Here is a 15529-nt window from a genome sequence, read left to right as displayed (position 1 = left end):
ATTTTCTATATTGATCTAACTGGTTTTACTGGTATTAAAATATGTCAGTTTCCTTAAATCCCATAAATGCCAGCTCCAAAACCTGACCTCTTCTCCTCATGACAGGATGATCCATTTTCCGCACTGGATATCCACCTAAGTGACCATCTCATGCAAGAAGGGATCCTGAAAATGCTACGGGAAGACAAGCGGACCGTTGTGCTGGTAACTCACAAGCTGCAGTACTTACCCCATGCTGACTGGGTAAGAAAGCTCTTCCCGTTTTTTCTGAGGAGGCAAGAATGTGGCATGATTATGTCTTGCTACAAACAAGGCTTTCGCTTCATCTTTCCACCAAGTGGTAGTTTAGTGAGAAGAGACATAATAAAGAACTTTTGAAAACTAGCCAGTGAGTTTGGGGTGCCATAATTTTGCGATTCCCATCTTAGAACACCTAAATAGGTTGGATTTTCATAGAGCTGATACTTAATACGCCCATGAAAACAGGCTGCATTTAAAATATAGAGTATCCAAACCCATTAGTTACATCAGAAAATTTTGCTCATTTTTTTATCTCAAAACAGCGAAATCTTTGAGTAACATATTTCCCTCTGCTGGGATGTTACTAGGAATTTGTCTGTGCTGTCAGAAAAAGGTGTGTTTATGGATATTGAGGTGCATGGAAATATAAGGAAAACAACAGTATTACCTTGCAGTTAGTACTTGTACATAATGTATCAAGAACATCTTTACCCTTTGTATGTTGGCAAAATTTTAAGAAATGTGTAGCATTCAATTGTTTTGTTAGGTTTCTTTGTTATATCTTGTAGTTTACAGAAAAAAATGAAGGTGTGCTTTCTAGTTTGCAATCACAAATGTCAAAGATGAAGCAAATCGAGTAGGGTAAGGAGGTTTGGGGGTTTTTTTTGTTTTGTTTTGTTTTGTTTTTTTAGTTCATTGGTTCACACTGGCCTTGCACTTAGTTCTGCTACAGTTATCCGGCACAACATCACAGGTCTTCTTGCCTACGAGGATTGATGACTGCAGTTATGCCTCCTAGGAGGCCTCCTCTGTCATTTGCATCTTGCACAGACTACAGCAGCCGTTACTCTGTCTCAAGCAATAATCATATTTCAGCTGCTTTCTGTTCTTCATATTGGCTTGCTATAAAGTTGCAGATAGACATTAATCTTGTTCTGATCATGTTTTTGGTGGGCAGCATTTATCCTTTGTGGTGTCCGCTGTGACCTTGTCCCTCAGTTATACACCCTTAAGAATTACTACTGTTCTAAACACAGTTCTGGTTTTCCGGTTAGTGTCTCTCAGGATACAGGAATTTTTTGCCTCCTCCCCCTCCCTGTGAGATCCATCTTAGTTTCCTCTTTTTCAATTGTTATATATTGGCATTTTTTTTTTTTAATATGCACAGCTATGGTCTTGTGAGTGTCAGACCCATTTCTAGGTGTTCGTGTTTTATGAGATACTCTCTGAGAATTATTTTATTTTTATTATCATCTAATTGCGTTTCAGTAATGTTTTATGAAATATACTGTTCCAAACAGCCTGTAGGCTAGGAAGGATTTGTATTAAGTTTATAATTAAAAATTATTTATTTAGAGACAGTTCCGTTTTTTTTCCTAAGCACAGTTCTCATTAAGCCTTAGCAAATTTTCCCCAATGGAGTTTTTTTATTTATTTTATTTTGTTAAGGAATTTTAAATAAAAATATAATTTGAAGTGTATGTGGTGGCCCTCCCAAATCTCTGTAGCAAAACCCTCAGAAGAATTCAGGGTCCAGCCCAGTTATGGGTTTCCTGAATAAATTGACCACAGAAAGATCCTCATTTGCTTTATTTTTCCCTTTCCTCTGGTGTAAATTCTTAGCAATAAGTGGAATAGACTATTTCCCTCCCATCCCCCCATGGACATTTCTGAGTTTCCAGCGAGAGAGAAAAACAAATACTGCGTTAACTATTTTCTAATGATATCACGTGGGTTTACAATCCACACGCCTCATTTTCCAATTCTCCGTGTCAGATCTAAAGTGAAGGTAGTTACACTGTGTATATAATGTAGTTACACTGATAGAAACCTGGAAACCACACCCTTCAGACTTTGTCTTGTATATGTACTTTTTTTTCCACACCGTGTCCACTATGGATGCTTTTAAAAGCTTTAGGGATTCAAATTCCCTAGCTTTTCCTTATCAGGTCCCTGGTATCAAACAGATGGTGGAGCCAGCATGCTCATATCTAATGGCCTGAATGAGGGCAAAACATGCTGCGCACAGTGTGTGGCTAAAAGCCTTTTCCTTTTAGGAGGTAAGAGAACTCTAAAATCTTATCTTGCTAATGACTTGTATTTAGGAAGAGTAATGCACTCTCCTGTCTGCTGCTGGGGACCCCGTTCTTCTTCGTTCTTAAAAGCAGCTTTCCTTTCTGAAAGCATGAAGTGCAAGAAGTTTCTGTTTTTGCAACATCTTAAGTGAAGGGGATAGAGTTGAGGTAGAACTTCATTGTCTTCCTGAAAGACAGATTGCTCGCAAAAGTATTCTTTATTTAAGAAAAGAGAAAATTCTGTCTAGACACAGCAACATAGCTTTAAAATAAATAGAGATACATGGCTATTTATCTCATCACTTGTGTTTCTAACTTCTTAGATAATTGCAATGAAAGATGGTAACATCCAGAGAGAAGGAACACTCAAGGACATTCAGAAATCAGAGACTGAGCTCTTTGAACACTGGAAGACATTAATGAATCGACAAGACCAAGAGCTGGAGAAGGTGTTTGATGGGCAGGGCAATCGACATTTGCAAAAAATGTGACACGTTTTTTTTCTTAGGTTGAAAGCATTAGCAAGGATTGACATGCTGTGTGTGATTTCTAACTTAGTATGAATGTAGTATTACTATTACCATTATTATTTATCTATTAAGAGAAGTTCCTTCATCTGGACATTTCATATCTCCTTGATACTGTTGCCTCTGACCCATTCTTGTTAGTGAAGCCCTATGAAAATATTGTTGTCGAGGGAATATTACATTGGGCCATTGTAGGGGAAAAGCATTGGTAATGTGCAATACTGACAACTGCTGCTATAAATATGCCTGAATTTACTCATTGCATAGGGTAGAAGTTTTTCAGATGTGCCTATATCAGGCTCTCTGAATCATTAACACATTTTGTCTTTAATATTACAACACAGGAAGAATGAGATATTAATTTTAGGTCTTTCTAATTCAGGGATATCTGTCCAAGTTAAGATTCCAGGAGGGTTGGGATTGACAACCTGAAATTAATGTCAGATATCTAATTTACGTCCTTTGGTTTTAGACAGAGTTAGCAAATCAATCACTTATGACTGCCTGCTATAAGAGTCTCATTTTTATTTTTCTCTGACATTCTAATTGGAAACAAGTTTTGTCACAGCTAGTAATTTTTTTATTAATTCTCTGCTTGAAAACACACAAACTGTCCCTTTTTTAGGAGACTATTATTGAAAGAAAAACTGTTTTGGAAAGAACAAATCTCCGGAGGACTATGTATTCCCGTGAAGCTCTGCTGAAAGATGATGAAGAGGATGAAGGTAAAAGGACACCCTTTGAGCCCAGTACCACTACATTACTGTTTCACAGTTAAATCATTTTAGAATGAATTAACATAACTAAAACAAGAGAATAGTCATTTTTCATGTGGGTCATGATTTGCAATGATTCCATTGATTTTTACCTCTGGACTACAGTGATTTCAAGCATTCAGAAGTCATAGCTTCCTCCAAACTTTTAAGTGGTTTTTTTCTTATACTCGAGCATGATTTGATAACAGAAGAGGAATAATATTGAATAATTTATGCTGGGTGACCTTCAAACCTGTCAATAGCTAAGCACACTTAGTTTAAGGTCTTACCTAGGGAAAAATTGCAATTAATTTTTGTCAAGCCAGTACTTCTAAATTGCAAGAACGTGACTGGAGACATTGATCACCTAGTGCTAAGGATTTTTGCATCTTTCTAGCATGCATTACTACTAACTTTAGCAGTCTAATACATGCATGCCTGAGCAGGTAATTTCACCTTAAAGCCACTCTTCATGCTGTATAAGACGACCTGTTTTGTAGCTGCCCCTTGCCAGTCTCTATGCAAGGTGTGTACGAGTAAGTCAGTGTGGCTGTACTTTTTTCATGCACGTTGCAGAAGAAGTAACAGAAAGTGATGATGAAGACAACCTGTCTTCAGTGCTGCATCAGAGAGCAAAGATGCCCTGGAGAGCCTGTGGCAAGTACCTCAGCGCAGCGGGAATCCTCCTCCTGCCGCTGCTGGTTCTGTCCCAGCTGCTGAAGCACACGGTGATGGTGGCCATCGACTACTGCCTGGCGCGCTGGACCTCGGATGCCATTTCTGGGAAGACAGAGCTAGAGCTGAAAAACTGCTCTCACTGTGCGGTACGCAATGCTCATTCTCCTTCCTCTTATGATTTAACGGGTCGTGATCTCCCCCTGTCAACCTCTGCTCCAAGATTTGTATGCGATGTGCTATGTTTCTAGTAATAGAGCCACTCCAGAGTATTTTGAGGGTTAATGCATTTTTGGGTACACAGTGCAATAAAACTAAAAGTTAAGTTTTGTGTGTTGTTGTCCTCCTTTTGCTAGATTTTTTGTGTTTTCATCATCTAGCTGATATGCCTAAACCTTGGTCTCTAAAGTAATTTTGATATCATCGTTTTTTTCTTTTTCCTGTACTGTTGCATTCTCACTGCAAGTAGGGCTTTCAGGTTTTGTAACATGGGAAACACAGATTTTGATGAGCACACTTGTTTTGGTTGATTTTTGTGTGAATTCCACGTGGAACTGACCACAGTGTTACCTAGCAGGGTACTCTGTATGTATAAAGCAGTAGTGGAGGGATTTTCTTAGAACTGGGGTTGTTTTCTTTATCAGGATTTAGTGCCTACAAATAATCCACATTAATGTTTGGGAGGTGCATGTGTGATTTCACTGGAGTCACACTTTCATCTCTAAAAGATGCTTTATTGATGCTGGGTTTTAATATGAAATTAGTATTTCAAATTAAAAACTATTATATTCTGTTCCTATTAAAAAATTCAACCAAAACTACAAAGCCACAACAAATGCTTTGAAGATGTTTTTTTCCTTCAGACGAAATTATCAAATGTATCTTTTCAGGGCTTTTTGTAGTATTCTATGATTTTAAATTTCTGATTATCCTCTTACTTTCATGCACACACTCCTCTCTTCAAACGATGATAAATTGTGGTTTAAGGTGGTTGCAAATCATTGGCAGTTTAATTTAGAGAGTCTTGTATTTGTGTTTTTACAATAAATTTTAAACATAATGTACAGCGAATAATTTTGTTACTCTTTCTTTGTTTCTTAGGATTTCAACCATTCTCCATATTCAAAAGTTTTCAGCGTTCTCTGCTGTCTTGGGATTGTATTATGTCTTGTCACATCAATAGCAGTGGAGTGGACTGGCTTGAAAGTCACCAAAAAGCTACACTCTTCTTTACTAAATAAAATTATTTTGGCTCCAATGAGGTATTCCTCCAATTGTAATACAAATTATATTGTACTCATTTTGTGTTCCTTACTTCAAGGCAGTCTTCTAAGCACAGTTTTTATTAAGAAGTGACTGTGAATCACATTGTTTTAATTTGTCATTGAAAATCACCAGGTATCAAACTACTGAGCAATTTTGGAAAATGGTACCCAGGCAGCTTGAGTTCCTAGACAATAGTCAACGCCTCTCCTGCCTGACTGGGACTTAAGAGATTTACTTCCTTGCATGTTTAATTTCTCTTTGCTGTTTTTAATTAGGGAGAAAACACAGTTATTGATCAATATGTTGTGTGGTTCATTCGTAGCGTGCATCATAATCTTAATCACTGGAAATATTTACTGTCAGGCAGCGATTGTGCAAGCCTAAGAAAGATAATGAGCTTAGACAAGTGTCATCACAGGCATCATTAGGGTACACTGGGGTGCACAGATACCGGCAAAGGCCTTTGTTGTCCTGCATAACTTTTATTTCTAAAGCACGAAAGGAAAGTTGTAGCTTGATTCAAACCTGCAGCTGTTACTGAACATCAGGAAGAATACCTTCTGATTTTTAAGCTAACTGTATTTGACCCAGAAATCATGAAGAAATAATATACATGGAAAACCTCAGTTTTTTTTTTTTAACTTTTGTTTTTTCAGAATAGACTTAGACTTCAGGTTCAACATGAGTTATGGAACAGTTAACAATTACAGAGCAATAATGAATTATGTATTTTGCATATGCAAATGTAAAGGAAAGGTCTTTTAATATGTTATTCCAACAGTTGTTCTTAGTTATGCATTTCTATTCCCAGAAAAATGCAAGACTTGCGATTTAACTTTGTTTGCATTTTTCATGAATTGAAGAGGCCTCCAATTGCAAATCTGAAAGGATTTTTAAAAATCTAATCATGTGATTTGCATAGCTCAGGCAGTAGAGGGAGCTGAGGACATGCTTGCTGTTGTTGGGTTACAGTCAAGACTGCCATTTTATTGGAAAGCCATGGTTACGGGGAAGAATGACAAAATTTACTGTGGTTGTCAATTTATTTGCTTGTGTCAGTGATACAGTACCTAGCTTAAGGAAGACAGGAAAAAAATTTAAAACTGTTCTTGTGTCAATATTGTAATCTTTCCCATTCCTTGCCTCATTTTAGGTTTTTTGAAACAACACCTCTGGGAAGTATATTGAACAGATTTTCAGCTGACTGCAATACCATCGACCAGGTACTGAATAAATATATCCAAGCTCCCAAGTTATCCTATCTTTCCCAGTCCGAAAGACTGGATTTTCATTTATTATACACTCATTTAGATGAAGTTTACTGATGATCTATAATTTTGACTACTATATTAATTTGCATCATGGTTTTCTAGGTTCAGAATGAATTCCTCATCTTAAATGCACATTGAAAAACCATTTATTTGGTTAAGATGCCCTGTATAAAAAAGGGAAGTGAAATTAGATCAATAGTGATATCCCCAAATGAAGAGGATCCACTTTTTTTAAAAGTGGATAAACACATTCACTTGACACATATGAGCAAACGAAGTGAGAAAAAGGCAAATGCTGTTGCCCAAAACAGAAATGACTGAAATTAAAATTATCAGTATTTACCCCAGACTACACTGCCAGTTCATAGGATCAATGCAGACACTGAAATCATCTATTGCATCCCATCTGTAATCCTCTGAAATGAGGATTGTGATCCACAATGCAGACGTGTGAAGCAGCCCCACAGAAATCCCTTCAGACTTTCTCAAAACCCAGCAGTCAATTCAAAAGCGGACCTATATGCTTAGTGCTTCAAATCCTCAAATTTTTTTGCCTTGTGTAAGTGGGAGAAAAGAAAATGAAATAATGCTGTTTTAAACTGGATCTGTTATGGAAGATTGTGTGTGCTTATTCTTCTTTATCTATACAGCACATTCCAGCTACCCTGGAGTGCTTGAGTCGTTCCACTTTGCTGTGTGTATCTGCTCTTGCCGTCATCTCATACGTCACACCAATGTTTCTCATTGCCCTGGTTCCTCTCGCAATCATGTGTTACTTCATCCAGAAGTACTTCCGAGTTGCATCACGGTAAGAGCATAAACCAGTATCGTTCTGGCAATAGAAACATCTTCTGCAATGCATGATTGCATTGCAGTGCTGGGGAACTTCATGTTTAATTTCGGTCCTGCCAAAGCCATGGCCCTGCCTGAAAGTGAGCCAAATCCATTATAGTGAAAATGTGTCATTTTACAAGTTCCTTTGTCTGCAGCTCTTCAAGCAGAACTTCTGGGAGGTATGAGCAGGGTCTTTGTCCATGATCAAAGTTTCTTAGACTTCACACGATACAAAAAATCAACCGGATTCTGTCCTCCCCAAGGTCTGCATGCTGGGTACGTCCAAGAAAATGTGGTGATAGAACAGGGAAACTGTTGTCTGCCTGTCCAGGTGGAAGTGGAAATCTGTAAAGCCAGGGAGAGGGTGGAGAATGCTGCCCATTAAGGATCCAACGTGCACGAGTATCCGCTCTTGTTCTGGGTGCCTTTTAGTTTTTAACAAGTTAAAAAATTTTAGCCATATCTGTGATTTTTCTCCTTCTACGGTCATACAGCTTCCCCCCGGTGGCGCTCAAGAAGCGCTTGCATTTATCCCATCACGCATGCATGGATCCAGAGGGAGTCTGCAACCAACTTACTTCCTGCTAAAAGGAACTGAGACTAAATAGAATTTCACCCCACATGGGCTTCCACTGATTTGATGACTAAACATGAAATTGAGAATCACAACCTAATGATGAGTGCGGGCTCTCGTTTACTTTACTGAATGTATGAGTTATACTGTTAGCTCAGTGAGAAGTTGTGCTGTCATCTGGGGATGGAGAGGGGAGAGAGAGGAAGTTGCATTTTGCTTTCTGCTTAACTCGAGCTCTTACTTGCAGTATCCCATTAAATTTATATTCAGCATAAAGCTAGAATGGTGTTTAAATGAATAAACAATTGAGTACAAGAAATAGGAATATAGGAGAGACGAGGGAAAGCAGTGAAGGGAAAAGACCCATTCAGAACTCCAGCACTGTTTGTATTCAAATGTTAAAAGAGAAATCCTCCTGGGATCTTCATTCCCCGCTCAGAGACATGTAGCACTGCTTTGCAATCTATCTGAACCTTACGTATATAATTATTGTGACGATATTCTCTTTCACTCCCTGGGCCTTTTCAAAAGAATAATTGCACAACAAAACTGGCTTTCTACAAAATTCTTCTCATAACCCTCTCCAGGGACCTGCAGCAGCTGGATGACAGCACTCAGCTACCATTACTCTCCCATTTTTCAGAGACTGTTGAAGGTCTTACCACCATCCGAGCCTTCAGGTATAGTTTTTTAAGAAACGTACATTACCTCGCTTTTGAATATCTATCTCTGATTCTGTTCTGCAATTGTGCAGTTATAAGTAATTGTAATTTGGATCACCTGGAAAATCCAGAGTCCCCAAAACACTGGTAAGGGGGAACTCCAAAACATTGAAGAACTTTAAGCATTTTGCATGTGAAAGAGTTACTGTAGAAAAACAAGCTAATGTGTGTCAGCTGCCTTGCGGTAACTCTCCATACACTTGCACGCAGCCTAAAAAAAAACTTGTGGGCAAATGTGATTTAAGAAGCTAAATTAGCTTGCAATTACCACAGCGTGCAGCGTGGCAGACTATGCGCTCAGACAGTTTCTATGGAACAACTAATATGCACTAACTTGTTATGCCAGAGTAATTTGTGCATGAGTCAATGTCCTGGTAAGATAAACTGTGCCTGCTAGTGACTTCAGAGGATACAATAGCAGCCTAAGTTATTTTTCAGGTTGCTAGCTGAAAATGTGGTTGTTTGTACTGATTTTGAAAATACACAAGCTGGAGACAAAGTCTTTCATCACCAGTTTTGATTCATTTTTCTATCCACATAAGCTCACGGGAGAGCAGCCCAGGAATACCTGATAATGTGCCTGGGCTGTGTATCTGTGTTACAAAAATGGCAGTCACACTGATACTAGTAGAGGTACTAATAAAACTACTGCTGAGCTTACCAGCTGCTTTCCCCACGCTAGTGCTATTCTTGTCTTTTCCCAGTCGACTCAAATGCGGTCAACTGTCTTCCACACCAGTCTCATCTAGATGTCTACACGTTTTCTCAGTTGATTATTACTGTTACTGTTCTGTCTTTGAAACAGTAGTGCTTATTCCCCCTAACCTATAATGTTAATTTTATAATAGAAGTAATGCACAAAGTTAACTTTTCTTATACTATTCTAAATAGGATCTAAATAGCTTAATGAAAGAACAACCAATTCAAGAGTTTGTTTCTTTTTGACTGAAGGTAGCTTCCCGAAGAGTGGTAGAACAGCATAGTATTTTCCATTATTAATTACTGTTATTGGATATTTAATTCGTTAAGTGCCAACCCAACAGTGTTCTCTAGTTTGTGGCTATATCTGTGTTCAGTTTTAATGAAAGTCAATTTCTCTTTTAACTATTGCTTTTCTCATTTATCCATATATTCTTCTACTTCATCAAGAGGATCTTTAGAGTATTATGGCTGTATATTTTCAGGTGTTGATACAATAAAAAATATTCGATGCCATCTAGCTAATATTTTCAGTCATTTGGAGCGTTCCCTCTTGATTCTTCCTGTCACCTTGAAATGAATTCCTCTGTCAAAGAATTGTTTGGTGCCTCCTTTTCCTTAAATCCTGTAGTAACTGACGTGTGTCTGACCCAACAGCCATGTGTGTTCAGTAAGTTCTGTATTCCATCTGCCTGCCAGCTCCCGCATCAGCTGGTAACCTAGCTATTTTTAGGACTGTGTAGTTTTTCAGCTGCCTAACATATTAGCAGGAGTAGTGGAGTTTAGACTTGCTAGCTTGAGCATCCCTAAAAATAAGACTAATTCAGGAATCCAGTCATAATGTTAGGAGGTGCCCGTTGTTCCTGGAATGCCCTTACCCTTGGTAACTCTCCGTCCTGTGCTTTCTCAGAATGCATAAGGAAAGAAATGTACAAAAAGTCCAGGGGGAGATCAGAAAGACAGCTACTGCTGCAGCTATAAATACACCTTCAGCAGATGCTCTGGCCTGATTTATAATTTGCTATCTGGCACTTCAGATGGCGTCAGTGCTAAATAATCAATAAAATGTAAATGTGAAAATTTCTGCAAAGACTGGTCTGTATTCTGGGAGGCCTGGTAATCTGGGGACACTTTCTGAAGAGAAATTCTGATATTTCTGCAGTACTCCACCAACAGTGGTAACTTTGTCTGCATTCCCATTCCACGTGTGTATGCATGACTGACTCATGATGCATACCTCACGTCTTCTAAGGCATATCTGCATCACATAATGCCTCATGGTATAGAGATATGAAAGTTAAACGTGACTGAATTGTTTCCAGAAGCAGAATAGCCATCTCTGTATGGTAGGACACTGAGGGTAATTAGTCCTGAGGAAAGGCAGGGCTCAGTAGCTCTGACGCTGCGTGACGCTAATGCTCGCTTTCAGGAACAACCATTCTAGGCTATGCAAACACACCAACACTCTGGGAGCCAGCCCAGGCCATTCTTCATTGCACACAGCAGACATATCTCTTATCATAGAATCATAGAATGGTTTGGGTTGGAAGGGACCTTTAAAGGTCATCTAGTTCAACCCCCCTGCCATGGGCAGGGACATCTTCAACTAGATCAGGTTGCTCAGAGCCCATCCAGCCTGACCTTGAATGTTCCCAGGGATGGGACATCTACCACCTCTCTGGGCAACCTGGTCCAGGGTTTCACCACCCTCATCGTAAAACACTTCTTCCTTATATCCAGTCTGAATCTACCCTCTTTTAGTTTAAAACCATTCCCCCTTGTCCTGTCACAACAGGCCCTGCTAAAAAGTCTGTCCCCATCTTTCTAATAAGCTCCCTTTAAATACTGAAAGGCCGCAATAAGGTCTCCCCGGCGCCTTCTCTTCTCCAGGCTGAACAACCCCAACTCTCTCAGCCTTTCTTCATAGGGGAGGTGTTCCATCCCCCTGATCATCTTCTTGGCCCTCCTCTGGACCCGCTTCAACAGGTCCATGTCTTGGCACATGGCTAAGTTGTGAACAGCTAAATTATTTCCACAAAGTGGCACTTATTTCTTTTTCTCAAAAGCATAAATGATTTATGTAAAGTCATAATTTTATTATACTATACTCAGAAGAAGGATTAAGATACTCTGCAGTGAACAAATTTGAAAGCTTCTCTAAGCCATGTACTTCATAATTAGAATCATAAAATCATTTAGGTTGGAAAAGACCTTTAAGATCATCAAGTCCAGCTGTTAACCTAGCACTGCCAAGTCCACCATCAAACCATGTCCCTAAGCACCACATCTACACATCCCTCCAGGGACCACTTCCCTGGGCAGCCTGTTCCAATGCTTGACAACACTTTCGGTGAAGAAATTTTTCCTCATATCCAATCTAAACCTCCCCTGGCACAACTTGAGGCCATTTCCTCTCATCCTATTGCTTGTTACCTGGGAGAAGAGACCAACCCCCACCTCGCTACAACCTCTTTCCGGGTAGTTGTAGAGCGCGATGAGGTCTCCCCTCAGCCTCCTCTTCTCCAGACTAAACAACCCCAGTTCTCTCAGCCGCTCCTCATCAGACTTGTTCTCCAGACCCTTCTCACCAGCTTCGTTGCCCTTCTCTGGACGCGCTCCAGCACCTCAGTGTCCTTCTTGTAGTGAGGGGCCCAAAACTGAACACAAACAAAACATTGTCATATCTTTCTCTCGTATCAGTAAAAGGAGAGCTGAGTTTATAAATAAGTAGTGCTTGTTGCAACCATAATAGCTAAGGATATAAATAGGGCAAAGTTTTATAGGGGGAGATTAGCAAGTTTGTTAAACTTGCTAATGTAATAAAGGGGGGAAAAAAGGCAAGTTTTGGGTGCTTAAACTAGATCTTCAGGCCTTCAAGCTTCTGTTACTACCCTGGAAAAGGCTTTTGTGCTAAACTTCTCCTTTATTATTAGACATAATTATTGATACACTTTATTACTAACATCACATTAATTTATACCTATGCAAATAAATATGCCCAGCTGAAAGGGGTGACTGGCTGACTTGCGTGCTTGCCAAGAACCCCGGTCTGAATAGGTGTAGCAGGGAATCGTCTTCCATATCTGCTGAATTCAAGGCAGAATTCATTGATGCAGCTATTCTGATGAGTGGGTGCAGATCCGCTATAATAAACTGTAAACAGACCTATTTGCCATTAATCTTATTTTGTATTCTGTGGCTAATTCATTTGCGGGGTGGGGGAGCATAGTTCTTTCCAGTCCGTTACTTTTTGTTGCACCACGTGCTTGGACTTTTGTTTTTCAAAGTGCTCCATTTGTTTAGTGATAAGCACAAACATGTTTGTCTAACACTGGAGCTCCCATGACTGGAGGTACTTTGAATTTATACTTTATAAATGATTACAATTTCTAGGCACTACAGTAATATAAATTTTAAAATTTGAGCTTATATGATTAAGTGAGAAGAGGAACTGCATTCTACAGTACTAATATTTCTTTTCACAAGTACGTGCGTGTATTATTTCTCTCTCATACATATTTTTAATTTTTTTAGTTTCAGATTTGTCTCTCTTAGAGTTACCGTGCAATAAAATACGTTTAGAAAATGCCCAGTGTGATCCAGAAGTCCCACACAGAGTTTCATCAATGCAATAACATCCATTTACTCCTGAAGATACTTTACAAATACAGTTTGCATGTGAATAATACAAGCCTACAGATGATGTCACTCTGAACTATTGATAGGCTGATTTGGACCCTGTGTCAAGCTGCCCATGAGCATATACAACCAGAAATTAAATTTTACTTTTTGTTTTTCCAAGACCCCAAGCCCTGACCCTTAGCCCTCTCCCTTTTTTTTTTTTTTTTTTTTTTTTTTTTTTTTTTTTTTAGGTATGAAGCCAAATTTCGACAAAAACTTCTTGAATACACAGATTCCAACAACATCGCTTCCCTTTTCCTTACAGCTGCCAATCGCTGGCTGGAAGTCCGCATGGCAAGTACATTATGTTTGTGTATACGCAGTGAATTTTGATTTCATTCCAAGCAATCTGATGAGGCATCCAACAGTTATCCAGCCTCAGCTGGGTTTCAAAGCTCTACCTTTACCCTTTATATCTATATTTCTCTGTCTGTAATGAACACATGCCCAACCCATCCTGGGAACTGAATGGAGTACGGATTTTCCCCATAGCCTGCAGCTGTTTCTCCAAGACAAGAATAGTTTTTATAGGTCACATTGGCTCCTCTGTGTGTGAAGAGTGATTAGAGCTGGTTGAGCTGTGCCGCCAGCCAGGATGCCTTTATGGGACTGTGTTAGTCAGTGTCAGCAGGCCTTTGCCTTGTGGCTCCCCAGGAACGTTGCAACATCTTGGAAGCTCTCTTAAGCAGAAGGACGTAGACAGGTTGGTGCCTGTTTTGGGTCCTCTGAAGAATGCCAAAGATATTTAGGTGCGTGTTTCCTTAGAGTGTTCTGTAAAGTGGCCTGGCATGAGAAATTATTTATTAAAAATAATTCCTTGAGAAGCAAATTATCATCATCTGCAATGTAAAATTCCTTATTTATATCAGGCTTCGTTAGATACAGGTGTAGTACCGCTGTTGTGGTAACACGGGCTCCTTTTATATGTGCTAAGTGTATGCTAACTCATATTTCATGTCACACTCTATACCTCCATTTTGGACTCTATTGTAGCTGGTACCTTTTGCTACTTAAATTCAGATATTGAGTATGACTTAAATAAAATGTTATTATCCTTTTATATGTTCAGTCCTAGACCATCTGAAGTCTCTAATTCTGATCATTGCCTGTATCACCAAACAGTACAAACACAGACGAGTGACAATTTCCCTCCTACAGAGTTCATTTTCTAGTGTGTTACATATTTTACTCAAAGACTTGTCTGTGGGAAGTCAAATCACTAATGATTTAAATTAAAGCAGCAAAAGCCCATCATGGGTGGACACAGTCCGACTAATAGATACATGCTGTGCAAGAACTGTTTGTTTGAACAAATACGGATGGTAGCAACCGCAGTGCCTCCCAGCAGTCAACCATCAGCTGCAGAGAGGATCCGCTCACAGAGGGGATCACGTGAGCATTTCCCTCCTACCCCAGGGAACATCAGCGGCACAGTTTCAGCCACCTCCATTACATGCTTAAGATATCTGTGTTGACTTCTCCGGAAGAAGATTAGCAGTGTTGGTACCACTCCTGTGTACAACAGCGTTTCCAAACAGCACAGCCACACTAAAGGCAATGAGAATGGGTTCCTAGGCAGGGTCTGTATGGAGTTACGTGGTGTTTTCTGCCTGTATTTCAAACCATGCAGTGGGTTTGTGATTTGGTATGCAAAGTTATGAGAATGTTTTAATCATTTGTTGGACTTACAGTGATGAAGCTTATTCATATTCCTTCAGGAGTACATTGGAGCATGTGTGGTACTCATAGCAGCTGTCACTTCTATTACCAGTTGCCTGTATAGTAAACTCTCTTCAGGACTTGTAGGCTTGGGACTAACCTATGCTCTTATGGTAAGAATCTCAGGACCCTTTTTGTCTCTCCCAAACATTTTTTTGCAATTCTTCAGGGCACAAAGATGAACAGGAAGATCGAAGGTGTCTGTACATCTATAGTGGGTACTGTAACATCACTGAAACCATGTGTTAACTTCAGTTCACATTCAGTGGTTGACATATTTGAGTGTATGCTTTTTTCAGTCTTTAGATAAAATGTTCTTTGAAGTGTTAGTTCAAATATGTCAACAAAACATGGCCCAGTTGCATTGTATTTTTTATATTGTCTTCCATTGTGAAGAATATTTTTTCAGTGCATCAATTGTAATTATGCCCCAGTACATCATTCCAGACTGTCAAACCTTAAGTTACCAAGATGATGTCTTTTCACCTGTC

The 15529-nt window shown here is 39.3% G+C and overlaps 1 protein-coding gene across 1 annotated transcript in view; it reads left to right on the top strand.

Annotated features, from left to right (window-relative positions):
- The window catches only part of LOC104076374 (ATP-binding cassette sub-family C member 8-like), a gene marked incomplete at its 5' end in the record, with an annotated part of 47160 nt that overhangs the window by 21982 nt on the left and 9649 nt on the right, over window positions 1–15529 (top strand). The window contains 10 exons of the mRNA XM_009577212.1: window positions 106–243; window positions 2639–2764; window positions 3468–3567; window positions 4174–4421; window positions 5374–5534; window positions 6692–6761; window positions 7460–7617; window positions 8805–8897; window positions 13511–13613; window positions 15038–15151. Coding sequence (XP_009575507.1) covers window positions 106–243; window positions 2639–2764; window positions 3468–3567; window positions 4174–4421; window positions 5374–5534; window positions 6692–6761; window positions 7460–7617; window positions 8805–8897; window positions 13511–13613; window positions 15038–15151 — 1311 coding nt within the window. The remainder of the gene's footprint in view (window positions 1–105; window positions 244–2638; window positions 2765–3467; window positions 3568–4173; window positions 4422–5373; window positions 5535–6691; window positions 6762–7459; window positions 7618–8804; window positions 8898–13510; window positions 13614–15037; window positions 15152–15529) is intronic.

Source organism: Fulmarus glacialis, unplaced genomic scaffold, assembly GCF_000690835.1.
Source record: "Fulmarus glacialis isolate BGI_N327 unplaced genomic scaffold, ASM69083v1 scaffold34234, whole genome shotgun sequence".
Classification (NCBI taxonomy): Eukaryota; Metazoa; Chordata; class Aves; order Procellariiformes; family Procellariidae; genus Fulmarus; species Fulmarus glacialis.
Note: the sequence above shows the minus strand (reverse complement) of the source record. Positions and strands in the feature narration are given on the sequence as shown.